The 21,253-nt window shown below is 36.6% G+C and overlaps 1 protein-coding gene across 7 annotated transcripts in view; it reads right to left on the reverse strand.

Moving 5' to 3' along the window:
* Positions 1–21,253, reverse strand: part of CSMD2 (CUB and Sushi multiple domains 2) — a 1,065,508-nt gene that overhangs the window by 415,767 nt on the left and 628,488 nt on the right. For 5 of the 7 annotated variants that reach the window (XM_056795117.1, XM_056795123.1, XM_056795120.1 and 2 more), the window contains 2 exons: positions 17,142–17,229; positions 16,214–16,338 (listed from right to left, as the gene is read on the reverse strand). The exons of the other annotated variants lie outside the window; for them this stretch is intronic. In XM_056795117.1, coding sequence (XP_056651095.1) covers positions 16,214–16,338; positions 17,142–17,229 — 213 coding nt within the window. The remainder of the gene's footprint in view (positions 1–16,213; positions 16,339–17,141; positions 17,230–21,253) is intronic. 7 annotated transcript variants of the gene reach the window in all.

The raw sequence follows: 21,253 nt of genomic DNA on the forward strand, positions 1-21,253 counted from the left end.
AAAAATATACTAATCTGAAAAATAGTGTGCTTTGATATAATTTTCCAATTCTGACAGTTCTTTCTCTTGAGGTGGATAGAATTATTTGTCATAAGCCCTTCAGAATTGTCCTAGATCATCGTATTGCTAAGATTAGCTAGGTCTTTCACTATTGATCATTGTTTAATATTGCTGTTACTATGTACAATATTTTCCTGGTTCTGCCTATTTCACTTCATACCAGTTCATGTAGGTCTTTCCAGCTTTTTCTGAAATCATCCTGCTCATCTTTCATATGCACAAAGTATTCCATCATCATTATAAACCAAAATTTGTTTACCCATTCCTCAAATGATGATCATCCCCTCAATTTCCATATATATATATATATATACACATATATATACATATATGTGTGTGTGTACATATACATATATATGTGTGTATGTACAAGTAGGTCCTTTCCCTTTTTTTGTGAGTGTTTTGGGATACAGACTCAGTAGTGGTTTTACATGGTTAAAGACGTATAATTTTGTAGCTGAACGTGATTTTTTTTTAAAGTATCGATAAGGTATTATATTTTTTTCTGGCTGATTTAATATCTTCTAAAACCTAAATCTAAAGTGGGCTTGGTTTGGGGGCAGCTGGGTGGCTCAGTGGATTGAGAGCCAGGTCTAGAGATGGGAGGTCCTAGGTTCAAATCTGGCCTCAGACACTTCCCAGCTGTGTGATCCTGATCAAGTCACTTAACCCCCATTGCCTAGTCCTTGCCACTCTTCTGCCTTGGAACCAATACACAGTATTGATTCCAAGACAGAAGGTAAGGATTTTTTAAAAAATAAATAAAGTGGGCTTGGTTTGTCAGCAGAATTACAACCATACTTGGGTCATTTGTGAATGCTACAGTTCTAAATATACATCAATGTAACTGATTAAACTGTGCATTTGATGAGTGGAATTAGTATAGTATAGTATTAGTATAGAATTAGTATAGAATTTCTACACATAATCCTGTTTATCAGAGAAGTAGACTAAAATTGGAACCTACTCCTACAAACACACAAATAGATATTCTTCAACTACATAAAACCAACAGACTTTCTTGTAACACTTTTCCTGAAATAGCCATCTACCAGAGTAGAGAAATTAATTTAGCAAATTCTTAGTGCTATTGCCATCAAGGAAAGAGTAGCTTCAAAGAAGCTTGAAAAAAAGCACTTCTACTTCTGCCATTGATGTTTCCTGTTGGCCTTAGAATTTTCCCCAATCTTAACTTTGAATTTTGCACCAAAAATATTAAGCCTGTCATCCCTGAAATCTCTATGTGGATGTCCCATGTCCTGTTACTCTTTTTATTTTTTGATACAGTGGGGCCTTACTTTCATATATGAGATCATAGGCAAAGACAAGGTCAATTCTCATCAGTGATAATCATATATCAGAGGATTTAAAGCTAAAAGGGATCTTGGAAATAATCTAGTTTAAAAAATGAAAATAATGAGGTTCAAAGAGGGTAGGTGACTTGCCTATGTCAAACAATTTATAACTACCTTAGCCAGAATGTGTTCTCTACAAGGGGGGTCTTTCCACTTCACTGCCATCAAATCCTGAGAAGCAAAGCAATTAAGGAGACCTCTCCGGATTTCACCAGCTCCACACTGATATAAATAAACAAGTAAAGACCTATAAAACAAATTATACTCTCTCGGGTGCTTTAAAGCCCTGATCCAAAATCTAAGATGCTGACCTAGGAGAACACACAGGTTCACAAGCACTACACAGGAGGTTGAACACCACAGAATGTTGAAAGTATGGTTCTAATCAAAAGATATAGAACTTAGCATGATGCCTGGTAAACAAGAGGCACTTCACAAACAGCTATTGACATCACACAAACTTCCCCAGTACTTTAAGCCTCTAAGGCTTATCTCTGCAATGACTCTCTCAACGGTTTAAGAGAAGACAGATTATTTTTGAAGTATAATTAGTCTCATTCTGTTTCCTGTAAATGCTGTTGCAACATTGCTTCTAGAATGGAAGTACATCATGCCAATCTCTTGAAGCACAGCTTTCAGTTTAAAACATTCAGGTCTTTACTCTGGGTAGATGATCACCAAGCCTCACAGCTATTTACAAACCCATGTGGTTTTATGGGTTTTATGGCTACATAAAGCAATAGCAAATATAACACTTCTGCCATCTTGTCACTTTACATACTCCAAAGAACCTGGGAAACCTTGGCATCAATCAACATCTGGGTTGGGACCAGTCTTACATGTGGGAACAACAGGACTTTGCTTTTATGGAAAGATATCAGAGGCTCCAGGAAAGCTCCAATGTTCCCATCCTCTAAGCTGACATATATATAATTCCAATGAAGAGTTATATTTCTTTGGTTCATTTTTTCTCATAGGTTTTTACTATTTTTTTACATTTCCCCTATATCCTTTGCCCAATGCTCTCCTATCAAGCCATCCATTTTTAATAAAAAACTTTTTTTAAAAAAGTTCATCAAAACTAAACAGCATATCAAAAAACTAACATTAGGTGCAATGTTCCATATCTGTGGACCCCCATGACTGCAAAGGTACAAAGGGAAGTAAATTATTACAGTTTATCTTTAGGGCCATGTTGATTAATTTCACATTGTTTCAATTTTTTGTGCCTGTCAAGATTTCCATTTATATCACTGTAATCATAGTGTATGTATTTTTTTTGGTTCTGCTTATTTCACTTTGTACCAGTTTATGTAGGTCTTTCCATGTTTCTCTGCATTCTTCATGTTCATTGTTTTCACTAATGAGTGAAAGAAGAGCAGAAGAGATTTTAGAAGTCATCAATTTCAAATCTCTCATTTCACAGATAAACCAAGGCAAAGAGAGAATACATGATGTGTCCAACATCAGAAAGCTATTAAGTTTAGCATTCTGTTACCCTACCTTGCTGCCTCATGTTTCTTATAAGCACAATAAAATTACATCACATTCATTTCCCGTGATTTATATAGCCACTCTCCCCCATGCAGTATTTACTTTATTTCTAGTGCTTTGCTACCACTTGATCTGCTATAAATATTTAGGCATATAAAGAGCCTACTTTTTTTAACTGTTGATAATCTGGAAGCATATAACTAGCAATGGAATTTCTAGGCCAAAGATGATAGACCTTTTAGTCACTTTCTTAGTACATGTTAATAATTAGATATGTACCAGAGTTGATGGGAGGTAATCTAAAGGGAAAGCACTAGCAACTTGGGAGGATTAGAAAAGGCTTCCTAATAAAGGTTAAGATTTGAGCTGAAACTTGAAGGAACTGGGGAAACTAAAAGGCATTAGTGAGGAGAAAGAACGTTCTAAGTTTGAGGGACAGTCAGTGCTATCCATCCATGCACTAGAATGCCCATCTTTCCACAACTTCCCCAACATTGTCTATTCCTATCTTTTGTCATCTTTGCCCATTTTCTGTATTTCTTTAGTTTACAATCCAGTCACTAGCATAGTTCCAGCTCCTCTAAGAGGGATCAAAGGGAAAATTGTTCCCAATCTCATTCATGGATACATCGGTAAACAAAAAGTATTACAGATGAGATTTGAGCAGAAGACAAGGGGATTAAGGATCAGATTAAGGATTTGAGCCCTAAAGAAAAGAAAGGGGATGCAGAAACTCACAGAACAGACACTTGGGGATTCCAAAGGTAAATTCTGCTTACTTATAATTTAGCAAGAGTCTGTCCTATCAGAGATCTTCTTCACTGCGTCTTTGTGTTACTGATTCCAAAGGAGACCAATTTCAAAACTTCTAACAGACAAGTGGGAGTCTCATTATAGAGACCCAAGCCAAATTCATTATTTCCTTCCTGAATTGTTGCTCGGTGGGAAAAATGCACTAAGGTAGATTAACCCAACTTTGTCTTATAATTTGGAATTCTTGAATTAGAAATTGAAGACTCCATGATCTCATTCATCAAAACATAAAATGGTTGTGAGAGACCAAAGAAGGGTCCCTAGGCTTATTGAATGATAGAGTCAAAAAGAGACCTTTGGAAATAATCCATTGACCAAGATCAAGGTGGTCCATGAAATATAGATACAAAATCAAAAGCCTGGGGAGGTGGAGGAGGGAACAGTTCAGAGTCTAGTATGAATCGTAATAATATGACAGAATTACAGACTGAACACATTTGACGAGACTTTAAAATATCTAGTGTCCAAATCCTTCATTGTATTGAAGAGAAACAAGAAGTGAAAGGGATTTAATTTTTCCAAGGCCATAAAGAACATTAATGACAAATGCTAGCCTAAAACTCTGGTCTCCTAACTCCTCAATGCAGGACTCTCTTTTTTGTTATTAAATTTTATTTTTTTCAATTACCTATAAAAACAAATTTTGACAACTGTTTTCTGACATTTTGTGATTCAAATTCTCTCCCTCCCTCCCCCACCTCCCCAAGGCAGTAAATAATCTGATAAAGGTTATATTAGTGCTTTCTTGTAATACCTATTTCCATATTACTCATGTAGTGACTGAAGACATATCGTATACATAATTTTATACATAATTTTTGAAAATTATGAAGGAAATAAAATGAAGGATGGTGTGCTTTGGTTTGCAGTCAGATTCCAACAGGTCCTATTTTGGCTATGAATAGAATTTTCTCCTTTTTTTTTTTTTATTAAAAGTCCATGGGGGTGGGGTTATTTTGGAACCTTGTTTTGCTGATAATAGTTTACTCTTTCTAGTTGATTTTAGGACAATATTTCTATTGCTGTTTACACTATTCTCTTCATTCTGCTCACTTCATTTTGCATCAGTTCATGAATGTTTTTCCAAGTTTTTCTGAACTCCTCTTGTTTGTCTTTGATTACAACAAAATAGCACAATTTGTTTAGCCATTGCCCAACTTATGAACACCCCCTCAACTTCTAGTTCTTTGTTACTACAAAAAGAGTTGCTAAAAATATCCTTATAATAGTAGGTCTTTCCCCCCTATATCTGATCTCTTTGGGATACAGACCCAGTAGTGGTAATACTGGGTCAAAGGATATGCAACTTTATGACCCTCGGGCATGGTTCCATTTTGCTTTCCAGAATGGCTGAATCAGTCCAGTTTCACTAACAGTGCATTAGTGTCCCAATCTTTGTAGGGACTCTTTCTACCCACAATACATTCTGTTCTCTTTTCTACAGAAAAAAAAAATTTAACTTGACTTAAAATATGATATTTTGAGATTAGTTGCTATTTAGTTGTCAATTAAAGTATTTTCTGATGGTATTAAAAATATTACTTAAACCTCATGGTTGTTTCTTTTTTAACTATAAATATTGTGTGAAAAGAAGGGAAACCCCCTAGGTATCATCAGAGTGATGTAAAGGAATACCTAACTTCTTGAGTTATCCATTTGTCAGGGATTTTGTAAAAGGAAATCCTTTTCAGGTAGGGGTTTAACTAGATGAAATGGCTCCCTAGCATAGTCTTAAGTTTAGAATGGGCTTCAGATACTCACACAGGAAAAAACAGAAGCCCAGAGGACACCAGATGTTCTTATTTCTTCATTAAATATTTACAGATTCCAGGGACTTTGTAGGTACATAACCTCTTATTGTTAATGTTTGTTTATTTGTTTTTTTTTTCCTGTACACAGAGGTATAGTTTAACTACACAAACATTTTATATCATCTGTGTATATTATTGGAGTCCTGGGTATTAACCCTGTGCAACCTACTGGTTACCATCTTACTCTTATCAGCTTTTTTTTTAAACCCTTACCTTCTGTCTTAGAGTCAATACTGTGTATTGGCTCCAAGGCAGAAGACTGGTAAGGGCTAGGCAAAGGGGGTCAAGTGACTTGCCCAGGGTCACACAGCTGGGAAGTGTCTGAGGCCAGATTTGAACCTAGGACCTCCTGTCTCTAGGCCTGGCTCTCAATCCACTGAGCTTACCAGCTCCCCCCTCTTATCAGTTTTTTTAGGATACTAAAGCCTGCTTTTTCAGAGGCACACATACCATGAGCCAATTTCCTTTCATTTGGTACTTACTCTCTTATCTCTTCCTTTTCTTACAAGTTACTCAACACTTATAAAGAGTATGACAACATTCATATCTATTGCTCGCTTATGGAGTAAGTGGAGATTAGCAGGTAATTTGCAGGAAACTGAGTTAATAAAATGAAATTAGTGTGGTCTATGCCCAAGGTTTCATTCTAGGAATTAAAAGGAGCAACTGGACATCTGTTTCAAAAAGAAAAATAAAAACATAGGAAGTAAATAAGAGATAGAAGGCTGGGGAATATGTAGTTTGGGACAAAAGGATAGACATCCAGAGATAGTGTACACAGAGTTAGGTTATTAATACAGTATAAAGGAAGAAAGGAGGTGCTACAAAGCATAATGATTGGTTTCATGCAAAAAAAAAAAACAGACTGTGGTAGCATTTATAATGACAATATATAAAACATGGTCTTCCTTCTATTCTGTATCAGCTGAATATACAATTCTATGCATCCAAGAATACTTTCTTAGAAATCAAATCCTAGCATGCAGCTTATGCTATTAATTTATGCTTTGATTGTGGGTTCCCAATGTTCTTCCCCTGTGATAATCCCCTCCCATCTAATAACAAGCACTATGAGTGCTTGATGAGGCCAGTTACTTCTCTTGTTCCAGGATATGTAAGACTAGATATTATATGTATTTTTCCCCAAACACAGTTTGGGTTCAGTGAGTGAAATTTAGGTCTGAGGTGGACCCATCACAAAAAAGAATGATAAAAATAACAACAGCTCATATTTATATAGAAACATAGGTTTACAAAGTCCTTTCCTCATAACAACCCCCTAAGGTAGGTAAATTCTTATAATTCCCTTTAAAAATTATAGGAACTGAGGTCTACAGAAGTAATTTGATCCAGGTTGCAAATATCAGAAATATCAACTAATAATAACTGACATGCAGTTCTTCAAATTCTAAGTACAAGTCTTTCCTCACAAAATGTGAATCTTAAAAAATACTCAGACTATACCTTAGAAGATTTGGTTTAGCTATTCCCTTATTGTAACAATAGAGATACTTGGTCTAACATGAATCAGGAATGCATTGGGAACTTTTAAAATTACTCCACCCTACTCAGACAGTGCCTTAGGGGAAGATAAAGTTGTAAACTCCTGATTGAACAATGAATGTCCCTAACTCATGCCTTATAGTAAAGCTAGAGCATTAAGCTAGGTCTATTTTTAGATCTAATACAAAAAGGTGTTAAGTACTTGTAAAGGTTAAATTAATCACAAAAAGGTCAAGTAACTTACAAAAGGTAAGTTTAACAAAGAGGTATGAAGTACTCAGAAGATATAATCTAACCAGAGAAGGTGAGAACCAAAGAAGATGATAACTAAGAATGGGCAGTCCTGGAAAAAAAGGGTCTACTGTGGTTGGTAGATGTGAAAATTTAGGGGAGGTGACATAAGAGAAAATTTCTTTAAAAGGAAGGGGTAAAAAGTCTGTTGAAAAAATTGAGTTGAATTGAGTTAGATTCTGAACTCAGTTCAGGAGATTCAGTGGAGGACTGGAGCTTGTTTGGAGATGGTCCTGTGGTGAGTGATAAAACTGACTCCCTCTCCCTTAGGCTCAGGGAGGCCACTTTGGCCAAGGCCTTTAAGTACTACTTGGCTCAGCCTGAGCCAGAGCAGTTTAAACTAATTCTCTCTCTCTCTTTCTCTCTCTCCTTCCCTTAATTCCTTCTCTCTTTATTAATTAAAATCTCCATAAATCCCCAGCTTACTTGGGTATTTTCATATCTGGGAATTTCCCATGGTGACCACTTATTTAGATTTTAAATCAAAACACTAAAATTATCCAGACCTTGGTACCACAGCTACAATGACAAATATGTCCTTGTTTACCCATTTACTAGCAGGTCTGTCTGTGTACAGGTTTCAAGAAGCCAATCTACAACTGATATAATTTACATATATGTAACACATAAAGGTACCCTAGGAGTACAATTTTCATCACATCCCGTTTATATGTAACTTTTTGTAATTAAAGGCTATGTCACATGTTGTCCTAGATAGCCTAAAATTCTCTTCATTAGGATTATGAATTTGAAAGTGGAGGTTATATTAGAGTCTAAACCCCTCAAGTGACAGATGAAGAAACTGTGCTTCCAACTAATTGCTTTTCATTTTTGGTGGTAGTTCAAGATAATACAAATCAATAGAAAGCTACCAAAATAAAATAAAGCACAATAAAAATGAAATAAAATAAAATAAAAACTGCATGTTCCTATCCCTACTAAAATGAGGGAGCCTATAGCTATCTGTTGGGAGGATTAGGTCCTGACTAACAGATGAGAAGGCCATCAAAGTCAAACTTAGAAACAAGGGGCAGTTCTGGTGGAAGTTCCAGTCTAACCACAATACTTTTTTCCTAGTAATCAATAGCAGCAACAACTCAAATAGCAAGTCTTAAATCTTCAAGATAACAAACCCAGTGAGGCTATGTAGAAAAACCTAGTCAGAAGGAAGCAAAAAATCCAAAAATGGAAGGCGCATTTGGAGGGGGAGGAAAAGTATGAAGGCAAAAAAAAAACTAAAGAAGGAACAGAGCATTACAAACTATAATGATTTTCTGTGCATCACAAATTAATGAAATATACTGAATAGCAGGGAAAATATGAGCATTAAAAAAGAATTCACTGACAATTTAAAAAGTAAATAATAGTTACATAGAGACTCCTTAAGAGATCTGATTAGTAGAAAAAAATCTTCCCTTTTTATATTGTACAAGCAAAGAGGTTCAGCCATTTATCTATCCAATGTAACAACTACTTGACTAGAACTAACCTTTTTGGAAACCATGGATGGCATTCTTCTCACTAAGAAGACACTTGCATTCATGTTGGGGGCCAAATAACAGGAAAATAGGTCAAAACATTCCCCTTAGTTATTTCTGCTAAATCAATTAAGCATGTTTTGGTTTCTTTTAAAGAAAACAGTGAACAAAGGAATTAATGACCTATAACAGAAGACAAATGGGGACAACTACATATTTCATAGCCAAATTCAATCAGGTAGAATTATAAAACAAAGGCAATATGGTTGTTTATCTTTTGGAAAAAAAACTTGGAGGACAATATGATGAAATAAATGTTCCACTAGTTGAAAGAGCAGATATGTGTAAATATCTGTAGAAAAAGAGAGTGCTGGTTTATTACTCATTAGAGACCTGCCATTCAACTAAATATCCTCACACAATAGCATTCATTAGAGTGAATTATTTGGGTTGCAACATTTTTTAAGGGAAAAATGACTGTCAACACAAGCAAGAAACTTGCCTGGATCACTTATTCCCCTGTACCAGACCTCTTACCTAAAAATGCCAGATAAATTATTAACTCATGATTTTATAGTAGTGGAGTAAAACAATGTTTAGGAATATTAATTTGCAAGTTATATGGAAGAAAGACTGATAAACAGAGGAAATGCATGAAGAGAGAAAAAATAGGGAGCTATCATAATACAAAGGGAAGTATGGAGGGAAACAAGTATTTATTAAGTGACATGTATCAGGCATCATGCTAAGCAATTTACAAATATTATCTCATTTGATCCTTATGACAAACTTGAAAGGTAAGTGCTATTATTATCCCTCTTTTTACATTTGAGGAAACTGAAGCAGACAGAATTTAAGTGACTTAAGGGATCACAATACTAACAAATGTAAGAATTAGAATTTGAATGCAAGTTTTCCTGATTCCCAGGGCCAGCACTCTATCCACTGCATCACCTAGCTGCCAACAGTTCAGGTGAGAGGTGACAAAGGAGTGTCTGTGTGAGTAGAGAATGGGATATTGGAGCCAAGTGAAAAAGATGCCAGAATTGGAATTAACAAGGCAGAAACTAAAACATGGCAACTAAGACTTGGAAATTTGTTGGTTATGTGAGTGAGAGAGAGGGAAGATGCAAACACAGCTGCTATATAAACTTGGAAAACTAGAAGCAAGGTGGTAGCTCTAAAATTAATACTCTCAGTATGACTGGGCCATCCTACTACCTACAGTGGGAATTTTCCCTAACTCAGTCATCCCCCAAAATAGCAATTTCTACTAAGACCTACAGTTTCCATTCTGGGTTTATTTGGCTTTGTTCCCCACAATAGCCTTATACTTAACTAGCATATAAAATATTCTGAAGTTAATGGGAGGTAAAACTGCCCAAGGTGACTTGCAGCTCAACCTAAAGCAATCAAAATGGCCTAAACCAGAGTTAATTACCATACCTCTAGGGAACATTGGAGTGCAGGAAGGTTCAGATCTGGTCATCACATAACCACCCACCTTTGAACCAGAATATCATCCCCTCTCCACCATCTGGGAAGTAGATCCTGTGGCCAACAGTTAACATTCTTATCTCTACTTCAGGAGCATGAGGCTTATCTTGATCCCAAACTACATGCCCTGAATTTTCACCTGCTATTGCTAATTGTGAATATATAAGAATATATGACTCAGGAAACCACAGGATCATAAAATCTCAGAGACACCTAATCCAACTCGTACCTAAAGAGAAATCAATAATAATAATAATGAATAATATAGTTTTCTTACACTTTGTACTCCACCATATATTATACAATATAGTATGACACTGGCCTCCTTACTCTTCTTCCCACCAGAAAATTCATCTCTAGGCTCCAGCAATGCCTCAAATGTATTCCCTTCTCATCTCCACCTGGCTTTAAGACCCAGCTAAAATTCCACGTGCTAAAGGAAGCCTTTCCCGATTCCTTTAATTCCACATGGGCTAGGCACTGAGCTAAGTACAAGGGATACAGAAATAGGTCCTTCACCTCAAGGAGACCACAATCCAATTGGGGAAAAAAATAAAAGAAGAAATACATACAAATATGCTATATAGAGAGAAAAATAGGAAATAATTAACAAAGGGAACACACTAGAATTAAGAGGGGTCGCAGAATACTTCTTGTAGAAGAGGAGATTTAATTGGGATTCATAATTAGTTGGGATTCATAAGAAGTCAGTACAACTGAGATAGGGATGAAGGGTATTCCAGGCATGAGGGACAACCAGAGAAAATGCTTAGGTCCAAGAGAGAGTTGTCTTGTTCAAACAACAGCTAGAAAACCAATGTTACTGGATCAACAGATATGTCAGAGAGTAAGGTATAAAAATACTGGAAATGGAGTAGGGGGATAGGTTATGAAGGACTTTGAATGCCAAATAGAATTTTTCATTCAATCCTGGAGGCAATAAGGAACCACTAGAGTTTATTGAGTAGAAGGGTAACACAGTTAGACTTGTGTTTATAAATGGAGGATGGACTGGAGTAGGGAGAGAAGAAGCAGGCAGACATATCAGCAGGCTATTGCAGAAATCCAGGCATGAGGTGACAAGAGCCTGCATTAGAGTGGAGGCGATGTCAGAGAGAAGGGGGTCTATTCAAGAGGTGTTGCAAAGATGAAATAGGTATGTTTTGGCAACAGACTGGATATCAAGGGAGTAGAGACAGCAAGCAATTGAGGATGAATCTTAGATTGGGAGCCTGAGGAATTGGAAAGTTGGTGTTATCCTCTATAGTAATAGGGCGGGGACAATGGAGAAGATATAAATGAAAATTATGAATAGATGAAGATGATACTGGATAGGTGGCACAGTGAGGATATGGCCAGAAAGTTATAAAAATGTCATAAATATATTCAAAATAAAAAATCATGTAGAATTAAACAGAATAGCTCACACATATGTTCCACTCATAGAACTTTTCCACATATTGGGAAAATATAATTTAGGATCAAGAGACAAGAGAATCACATATGGACATTATAAATGGTTTGTTTGTTTGTTTGTTTGTTTTTTCAAAGAGAGTAGGAAGGCACCGTGGTAAGCACTGAACAATATTGAATACAAACAAAATTAAATTGGCTGTATCTTAAGAGAAAGGACAGGAATTGCTACAAATATAGTAGTCATTTCCAAAAAATAATATCCCTGTGCTGTCAGGTTACTGACAAACTGAAACAAAAATCATAAATACCTTTGCAAAAAAGATGAAGATGAAAAGACACTGTGTACAATAATGACAGTTCTAATATGACTGGTTGGAATAAACTTGACTCATATGGGAAATAGCCCAAAATAAAGACAATGAATGGTTGTCATTATTTTTAGAAGGAGTTAAACCAATACAAAGTAGATATGACAACAAGGAGGCTTCAAACCTTATCATAAACAAAGTACTTAATCCCCTTAGAGATATTAAAGCATTACAGAAGAGACTGAAAAAAAAAAGCAATCACTTGCAAAAAAAGCAAAAAGTCCTAGAAGATTTTTAAAAAGTCAGTAAAGAGTTACACCTATAATTCAACTAGATCAGGCAATCTCAGAGACATTTGTAAATCAGTCAATAAACATTTATTAAATAATTATTGTTGATGAGTCATTTCAATTATGTCCAACTCTTCACTTCATTTTACGGTTTTCTTGGCAAAGATACTGAAGTGGTTATCATTTCCTATTACAGTTTACATTAAAGATGAGAAAACTGAGGCAAACATGGTTGAATGACTTGCCCAGGGTCACACAGATAGCAAGTATCTGAGATTGGATTTGAACTTATGAAGATTACTCTTCCTGGTTCCAAGCCTGGTGCTCTATCCACTATGCCATCTAGGCTATAAATCTACTTTCTCTCCTCAGCCTCTTATAAATCTATTACAATTTGACTTGTGAACTCATTACTAAATTAAAACTGCTTTCTTCTGTGACCTTGTAATTGCCAGATCTAATTGTCTTCCCTTGATAATGAAACTACCATAATGAATTAGAATTCTATAACTGGAATCAAGAAGACTAAAATTAAAATCTCGCCCCTGACTCTTTCTGACAGTGTGACTTTGGACAAGTCACTTAACCACTCAGTCTCTGTTAATAGCTTCTACCTCACAGAATTGCTATGAAGATCAATATATGCAAAGTGCTCTACAATCCTAAAAATACTATTTAAATATTAGCTGTTGTTACTTTTTTTATTGACTACTGCAATTTTATTTCAGATCAAATATTTCTAACATACCCAATACCCATACTCTCTCCTCTAAGCACCTCTCCTAATATGTCATAGAAAAAAAATAACAAAAAACAGAAGGCCATTCACCAAGAGTTCCCTCTTCTTTAATCTACTTATTTCATATCACTCAGATGCCTTCCCTCACCTACTTGTGAACATAAACACAAATATGTGATACCTTTCTGTCTTCTCCAGGAGAATGACCCTTCAATCATCTCCTATATTCTCTCTTTTATCTTCAATTTCACCCTATCTATTGATTTCCTCCATGCTGCCTTCCATGCTTGCCTATGCTTTCCTAATTAAAAAAAAAAAAAACTTTCATCTCTTCTACTCTTTCAATTTAAATCTTTGAGAAAGCTGTTTACATTTGTCATCTCTTTTCCTCTCAGATTCTAAATGTTCAGCAAATGCCTTCCAATTCTATTATTCATTTGAAATAACTCTGCAAAGTTAAGTTGCCAATAATCCCTTAATTGCCAAATGCAATGCTCTTTCTCAATACTCCTTCTTGGCCTCTCTGTAGCACCCTTCTCTGCTGGATACTTTCTCCTCTCTGGCTTTTCATGAAAGTATTGTCTCTTGGTTATTCTATCTGTGTGACTGCTATTTCCCAATCTCCTTGGCTAGATCTTCATCCAAGTCATGCTTACTAGCTCTGGGTATTCCTCCAGACTCTTGACCCTCTCCTCTTATTTGTCTACTCTACCTTCTTTCTCTCCATATAGAGATGTATATATGGGTGTATATGTGTATATAGTACCTATACAAATTTATGAATATATCCATCTATACACATATGTGTAGAGGTGTAATTGCATTTTCTATTCATATGTGATGGGCAACTAGATGAAACAATAGGATAGAATGCTAGAAAGTCAGGAAGACTGAGTTCAAATCTGGCCTCAGACACCTAATAGCTGTGTGACCCTGGGAAAATCACTTAACCTTGTTTGCCTCAATTTCTTAATCTGTAAATTAAATTGGAGAAAGATATCAGAAACTACTCCAGTATCTTTGCTAAAAAAAACTATATATGGGATTATGAAGACTTGGCTAAACAACAACAATGAGGAGTGTATATATACATATATATATATATATATAACACATATATATAAATTTGGGGGGATGAAATTGTGTTGAATTTGTGAAGTCTATAGTATATATATACACACTATAGCTATCTTATAGTATATAGCTCAAGATGTCTATAACACAGTTGGCATAACACTGGAGCACAGGAGATAGGACTGCTTGTATAGATTATCATTGGCATCACTGGTAGAAGTATAATTAAATCCATGGAAGCTAATATAATGTGGAAGAATATATATATATATATACATATATATGTGTGGAAATATCTGCATATATACATATATATGTATACACACATATAAATACCTACATAACCAATGGAGAGATCACGGTCTAAGAAAGAACCAAAGAGTACAATATAATTTGGAAGTTATGGTGAAGCCAAAGGGCAGGGTTTGTAATCATAAGGTAGAGGGAAAGGTGAAAGTTGGCCTTGATGGAATCAAAGGTTGCTTCTACCTTTAAATCTATGATTGTATAAGCCTAGAAAATATAACATCCTACAATGTCTACTATTTGTTAATTTTACAATTCCATAAAAAATATTTTTCCTCAAGAGAACAAAATAAAGCCTTAAAGGCTGTCTTTAAACAAGGTATATCCGTATACATATGTTAAAATTGATGAATGTAATAAGAGAAACTTCTTTCATCATCTATGACAAGTACTGACATTTTAACCCATGTCACACAAAACATAAAATAGGGATATACGTTTATTTAAAGTGGGGCAGCTGGGTAGCTCAGTAGATTGAGAGCCAGGCCTAGAGTCAGGAGATCCTGGGTTCAAATGTGGCCTCAGACACTTCCCAGCTGTGTGACCCCTGGGCAAGTCACTTGACACCCCCCCCCACCTAGCCCTTACCTATCTTCTGCTTTGGAAGCAATACACAGTATTGATTCCAAGACAAAAGGTAGGGGTTTAAAAAATAAATAATTAGTTCACTAAAATAATGTGTATGACCATATGAGTATATTCAGCAGTGGTTAAAAAAATATTTCTATACTCAGTAAGTTTATTTTCAAAACCTCCAATTTAACTATAATATCAAATAGCATTGAGTCCCTAGAACACTGTGAAGTCTTCTCAATGAGATATAAAATAATTTGAAAAATATCATGTAAAGCATCCATGTAGGAAAAAAAAAGAAAATGACCATTATAAATGACCAGATAATTACATGATGTTTGATGATTAGTCTATTAAGTTGTATATATACATACATATATGTATACATATACATAAAAATGTAAATATAGCTTTCTGAACAAGTATTATATGTAAATAAGCTTAACTGAAAAATAGGCTTAAATATTTATTCAAAAGTAATATAAATAAAATAGGTTGGATATTAATCAGACATTATCATTTTGGGTGAACTCTACATTGTTTTCAGAGATCTCAACTTATTTAACACAAAAGTCTCTCTCTTTAACATTAATTGTCTCTAAATATTTCTATAAGTCAGTCCTAGGAAACTAACCTTAGCTAACAATAAACAGATAAAAAATGTAAACTCCTTGAGGGCAAGCAGGAACTAGTTTTGGGGGAGAGATGTTTTTGGTTGGGTTTTGGGGGGCCTTTCTATAACCAGTCACAAATATAGTGCCTTGTGCACATAATAGGCAATTGTTATTTGTTGCTGAATTGAATTGAAGAAAAAAGGTCACTGGTCTTGAGAAAGCACAGTTTCCTTGGTCCTTTCCTCTAGGTTCTCTAACTAAATACTGTAAAAAGGCATCCGATGCTGATAAACAGCTCCTGTCACTTCTCTTTATGTGTAAAAAGGGGATAAGGAACTTCTCAGAAGAAGAATTAAAACAAATTTAGGATGATCCTTACTAGAAGGTAGCTCTCATACTCTACTTTTCTGGATCCTCTCTCCATTGTCCAGAGGGAGAAACTAAAATCTAGTGCGCAGTGTCACACTGAGAATAAGATACCTAATTTGAGAGAAACTGCCCTCCTCCATCTACTATTTGAGACCTGGCTCTATCTCACCTTATCATTGCCCCCTCTGGCTTTTCCCTCTCCCACTGGTCCACCCTCCTCACCTCTGCAGACAGGCCGGTGATCACTCCAGGCAGCAAACATGTCACTCACTTTCATGCAGGTGATCCTTTTGGATCCTTGCAGGTCATAGCCCTCATTACAGGTAAACTGGATGCTTGAACCTAACCTGAAAGACAGTATGGCGACATGACATTTGTCCTACAGGCCAACCATCCTGCCCACTCCCCACTCTCCTGGTTTTCCCTAGTCACTTTCTTTTTCCTGAACAATATTCACACTGAACAGCATGAACAACTACAGACTCTTCACTCTATAGTCCTTAAAACTTCTGTTTCTTTTAGACTGCCATAGAACATCCCTCATATGGATTTCATGGGAATATTTTGGTTGGGATAAGTTAAAAGGCATTTGGAGAACAAAACAGCAATTGCCAGGCAAATAAGATTAAATATTGATTACTGCTACTAGTAATGGGTGATTCAATCACATGCATTTTAAATGAAAGTTGGGGACTCAGTGAGACTCACTAGATAATTGCCAACTTTGAGGGCCTGGGAGGAAGAGCATTCATTCTGCCCAGGGCTTTTTAGCCTCACAGTTGCCTGAAGTCCCTTCCTAAGACTCCAAGCCAATTATACTAGCAAAGAAAAGAACTCCTCGAAGCCCACACTTAATACAGTGCTCTACTTTTTAAATGTGCTCAATATAGTGAACGGTGACTCGGAGAAATAGGAACAAATCGATCATGGGGGACCTCAGTATCTCCCCAAATTATCAGACATCTTTAACATCATGACATTTTTCCTCTCCAAAGATGGGAAATGCTAGCTATTATAAAAGATAGGACCACTGAATCCAGTCTCAAATTCCATCATCATTTCTTTTATCTGTCCTAGTCACCCCAAACCCTTGGTTCCCCAATTTTCCCAAACCCTGCATGCAAAGAGAAGGAATCCAAATGTGACTTACCTAAAATCTGAGCCTAGTCTTTTGCCCCTTTCTGGAATACCAGGGTCTGGACACATATTATGCCCTTGGGACACACCAACCTGAGTTACTACAAGGCAAAAAACAGTACATACAGAGATAGAAAATCATAGGCAAGCACTAGTCGGACAGTTGTCTCAGTGTGGATAAATGCAAAAACAGAAAAGACCTGCTGCTTTGGAGGCTGAGGCATTGTTATTGGGTGGGGATGGGAAGAGTTGCACTTGCAGATTTTGTGATGTGGGAGTGAGAATGAGATTTACTTTTAACAAATAAATCTCTTGACTAATGAAGTTGAGACTGAAATGTGGCAATTTCATCAGGACACAGAAGCAGGTGGTATACCTATGCACTATGGAGCAACTACCCAATTTCCTTACTCAATGGCTGGGATCAAATATAAAGGGCTCCACCTTACAGGAAGGGAAAGATAAAAATCATCCCTTACAAAGCCTTTGGGCAGTAGGCAGATCCCAGTTCTGCCATCCCCAGATTGAGGACCCAAGTCCTATAAGATATGGCCCTCAGCCTCAGCCCCCAAACAGACATATAAATCAAACAAAACAAAGTGGAAATATGCATGATTACAAATAATAAAGAAGGTAAGAGATAGCAGCCTGAGAGTCTAAAGAAGGCTAATTAGCTTGAATATGGATATTTCCCCAGACCTGTTCCCATCCCAGATATTGCCCACTGCTACCACTAACTAAATAATACAAGTAATTAGCACAGCTCACAACTGTTAAATGGCACAGGTACAAATGCAAACATGGATGGCTCTAATAGGGATGAAGGGATATTTTACATGATAACTTCAATTTCACATTCCACCAAAATCTCATGCACAGTAATTCTGGACAAAGCAACAAACTTTCCAAAACAACTACAAAAATGTCTTGTGATCCCACTTTCTTCAATAGTCTAGGTAAGGGACAGGTAAAACGATGCTAGGACTCAGTGGGGAAAGGCAGAAGGCAAAAATACACACTTTCACGCACCGTCATGCTCTACTATGCTTATTTCATGGCAACAACCAAGTCCATTGAACTGATAGAATCAGATTCTATGGCCTAGGCCTCCCGATACCTGCTACTATGAAAAGTTTTTGTGTGGAAGGAAGAGGTCCTAAGTCTAGAACGAAGCATTTAAAAGAGGAAAGGATAAAGTTTGGAATCCATGGACTTGCAGCAACTGGGTAAACAATATCAAGCCATTCTGGGCAGTAAATTCTTCTCATTTCAATATACAGCTCAGCTTATCTCCTGGTAGTCTGTCCTCTTTTCTGCCCTCTTTTTTCTTCACAGAAAGTGAAGAATCTGTACAGCCCAGCATTTTTTTCCAGCTTGTTCTGCACAAACCAGCACTGACCTAGACTCATAAAAATTCCCAAAATGTGGGATTAAAGGCAAAGTCTGTACTCAAAAGGTCCCAGCAAACCCAAAGCCCCACTAGGAGATATTTTTCTCAAGCCTATGGAGGTCAGAGTAAAAGAAACAGGCACATAGAGGTGGACACTTACAAACAAGAAATGGAGTGAGTTCAATGTCTTCTCTCTGTTCCCATGGAATTGATCAGGCAACCTCTATGAATATGTATGACAGAGGCAGGTGGCAAACAGGCCAAAGCCACTCCAGAGCTAGTTTCCTAATGCGCCCTGGGCTATCACTATCTCAGGAAGTGGGGGGGAGAGGGGGGGAAATATTCATGGAGCAGGATGATATGGTGCCAACTAGACAGCTGTCCAGATATGCCCTAAGCATTTAAACAGTTTCCTATGATAAATAATACAAAGACGAACAAGGTATTTCAGTCCCAAGAGATCTATAGAAAGGCTTCTAAAAGGCAAATGCCTCTCATCTGAGAAGGTTACGTGAGGAAAATATGAGCAATATTAAATGCCCAAGTCTCATGCAGAGCCAAAGCAGGGTCTCTTCTAGCATTATGCCAATATCTCCAAACACAGGCTGGAGAGTAAAGGCAGGCAGTGCAAAGACAGTCTAGTGCAGTGAAAAGCTAGACAGCTAGCACAGGCAGCATGAGATTGGAGATCAAGGGCAGCAATCTTGAGTGCAATCTTACATTGGCAAGACTGAAGTGCTAGGGTAATAATATGAAGTTAGAGAGCAAAGCTATAATGCAAGTGTGGACCACAAGAAGTTAAAGAGCCAGTGTAGACCATAAGACTGGAAAGCTAATGCATCTCATGTAAGGCGATTTGACACACAGTCTAGTTTAAGACCATGTGAAGCTGAAGTACTCCTACAGACAGTATTTTAAACTCCAGGTCAGAGAGGGATACATACATATTCAGAAAGAAGAGATCTGAATGATCAGAAAAACTTGGGAAAATGGACCAAACAAATGTTAAGCCCACTGACAAAAGTTTGGGGTTTTTTTGTCAACAAGCACTCAGTCTAACTGGCAATTTCCTAGCACCTTGTCCTATAGGAAATACAAAAATCTCCTATCTGCTCATTTTTTCCCCATAAATTAAGGCCATTAATCCAAACTGAAAGGCTATTCCTCTACCTTACTCCATTAAATCATGGAACTTCCCCTTCCCACTATGAGTTGGATCAAACAATCCTTCACCACAGCCTCCAGATGTATTATCTCCCTCTCTTTTCATATACACATTAAAGCAATCTCTCATTCCCAGCCCAGTTTCCTACAGACTCTATAGGTTAAGAGAAAGAAATATAATATTCCAAGCAAGGGCATTAAAGTTACCAAGTCATTTAAAATCACAGCGGAGGGTAAGGAAAGAAAAGGCAAGGAAGAGAGAATAGACTACCCATTGTGAGAACTGTGTGAACTGTACACATGTTCCAATATTAGCTATCTTTACACATAAATAATTACATCTACTACACATGAGATAAATACATACCCTTCCTAATGATGTACAAAAACTGACATTTTCCAACTATATCCTAGAAAAAGATTCCCTTTCCCAATCTGCCCCATTTTTTCTGCCTTAGCCCTTTTCAACCTCCTCCCAACAAGCCAATCCATGGAGAAATAGGAGTGAGATAAGGAAATGCTGCCTATAATCCCAAGATACAGTGCCATTTTGAATAGTGTACTCCATCATAGCTACAAACTCTAGTTCTTAATGAGTAAGGCCAAAACCAATTAAATTCTAGAAAGATCTGAGTTCAAACAACTCCAGCAGTGAAGCAACTTCTTTTCTGGTTCTCTCCAAGCCCTGATATTAATCAAGATAAGGCAGAAGCCAGAAGTCAAGACAGACCCCTGTAATAGCAATAATCATGCAAGGATGAAATAGCGGGAAAGGGAGTGTGCCAGGGTGTAGTTTACCCAGAACTATAGCTTTTGACAATGTGGGCCAGGCAGAAGTCTTCCTCTTTAATTATTTAACCAAAAATAAAATTTAATCATAGCAGCCTGGAATCAGAAACCCTTTCTGCAATGCTATATGTTACTGACCAGCTCTTCTCTTATATAAACATTGAACAAACTCTTGTATTCATCCCAGTTATAAAGGAAACCATGAAATTTAAATCTTAGTGAACTGTTTGCATACTAAATTACAGATGGAGTTTCCTTTCCTTTTTTTTTTCAATTATAACTCCCCTATTGTGGCTTCATTGTTTGCTTGGTAATTTACTGACTATTGAAAAGAGAGGGGAAGAGATTGGCTTCATTCCACCCTCCCCAAAACAAAAATCAAGGCACTATTACTTTAGCAGAATGTTTCATCACTGTTAAATGTTGACTATAAGAAACTACCCTTCTAAATTAAAAGGAGGGAAATTTGACTAGCAGAACTCACAGATTGCCAAAATGAAGGAACACAAAGTTCAGTTTTCCTTATTATAATTTACAAATTTGCAACCCACAGAACCTGTAAGGCTGATAAATTGCCAAAGGGAGATGAGGAAGAACAGGGGACTGTCAAAATAAGTCATTCTTCTCCTGAAGAAAGTCCCCTGGATGGACTACAAATAAACAATTTGTTTTGTAGTAAAATGTTCTAAGGGCTAGGGGAATGATCTCTCTAGGACATAATCAAAAGAAATAACATGCTGAGAAAAAAGGCTTATAACTTTCCAGAAAAGTTTAAGATATTC

This window comes from Monodelphis domestica, chromosome 4, assembly GCF_027887165.1.
Source record: "Monodelphis domestica isolate mMonDom1 chromosome 4, mMonDom1.pri, whole genome shotgun sequence".
In the NCBI taxonomy this organism is placed as follows: Eukaryota; Metazoa; Chordata; class Mammalia; order Didelphimorphia; family Didelphidae; genus Monodelphis; species Monodelphis domestica.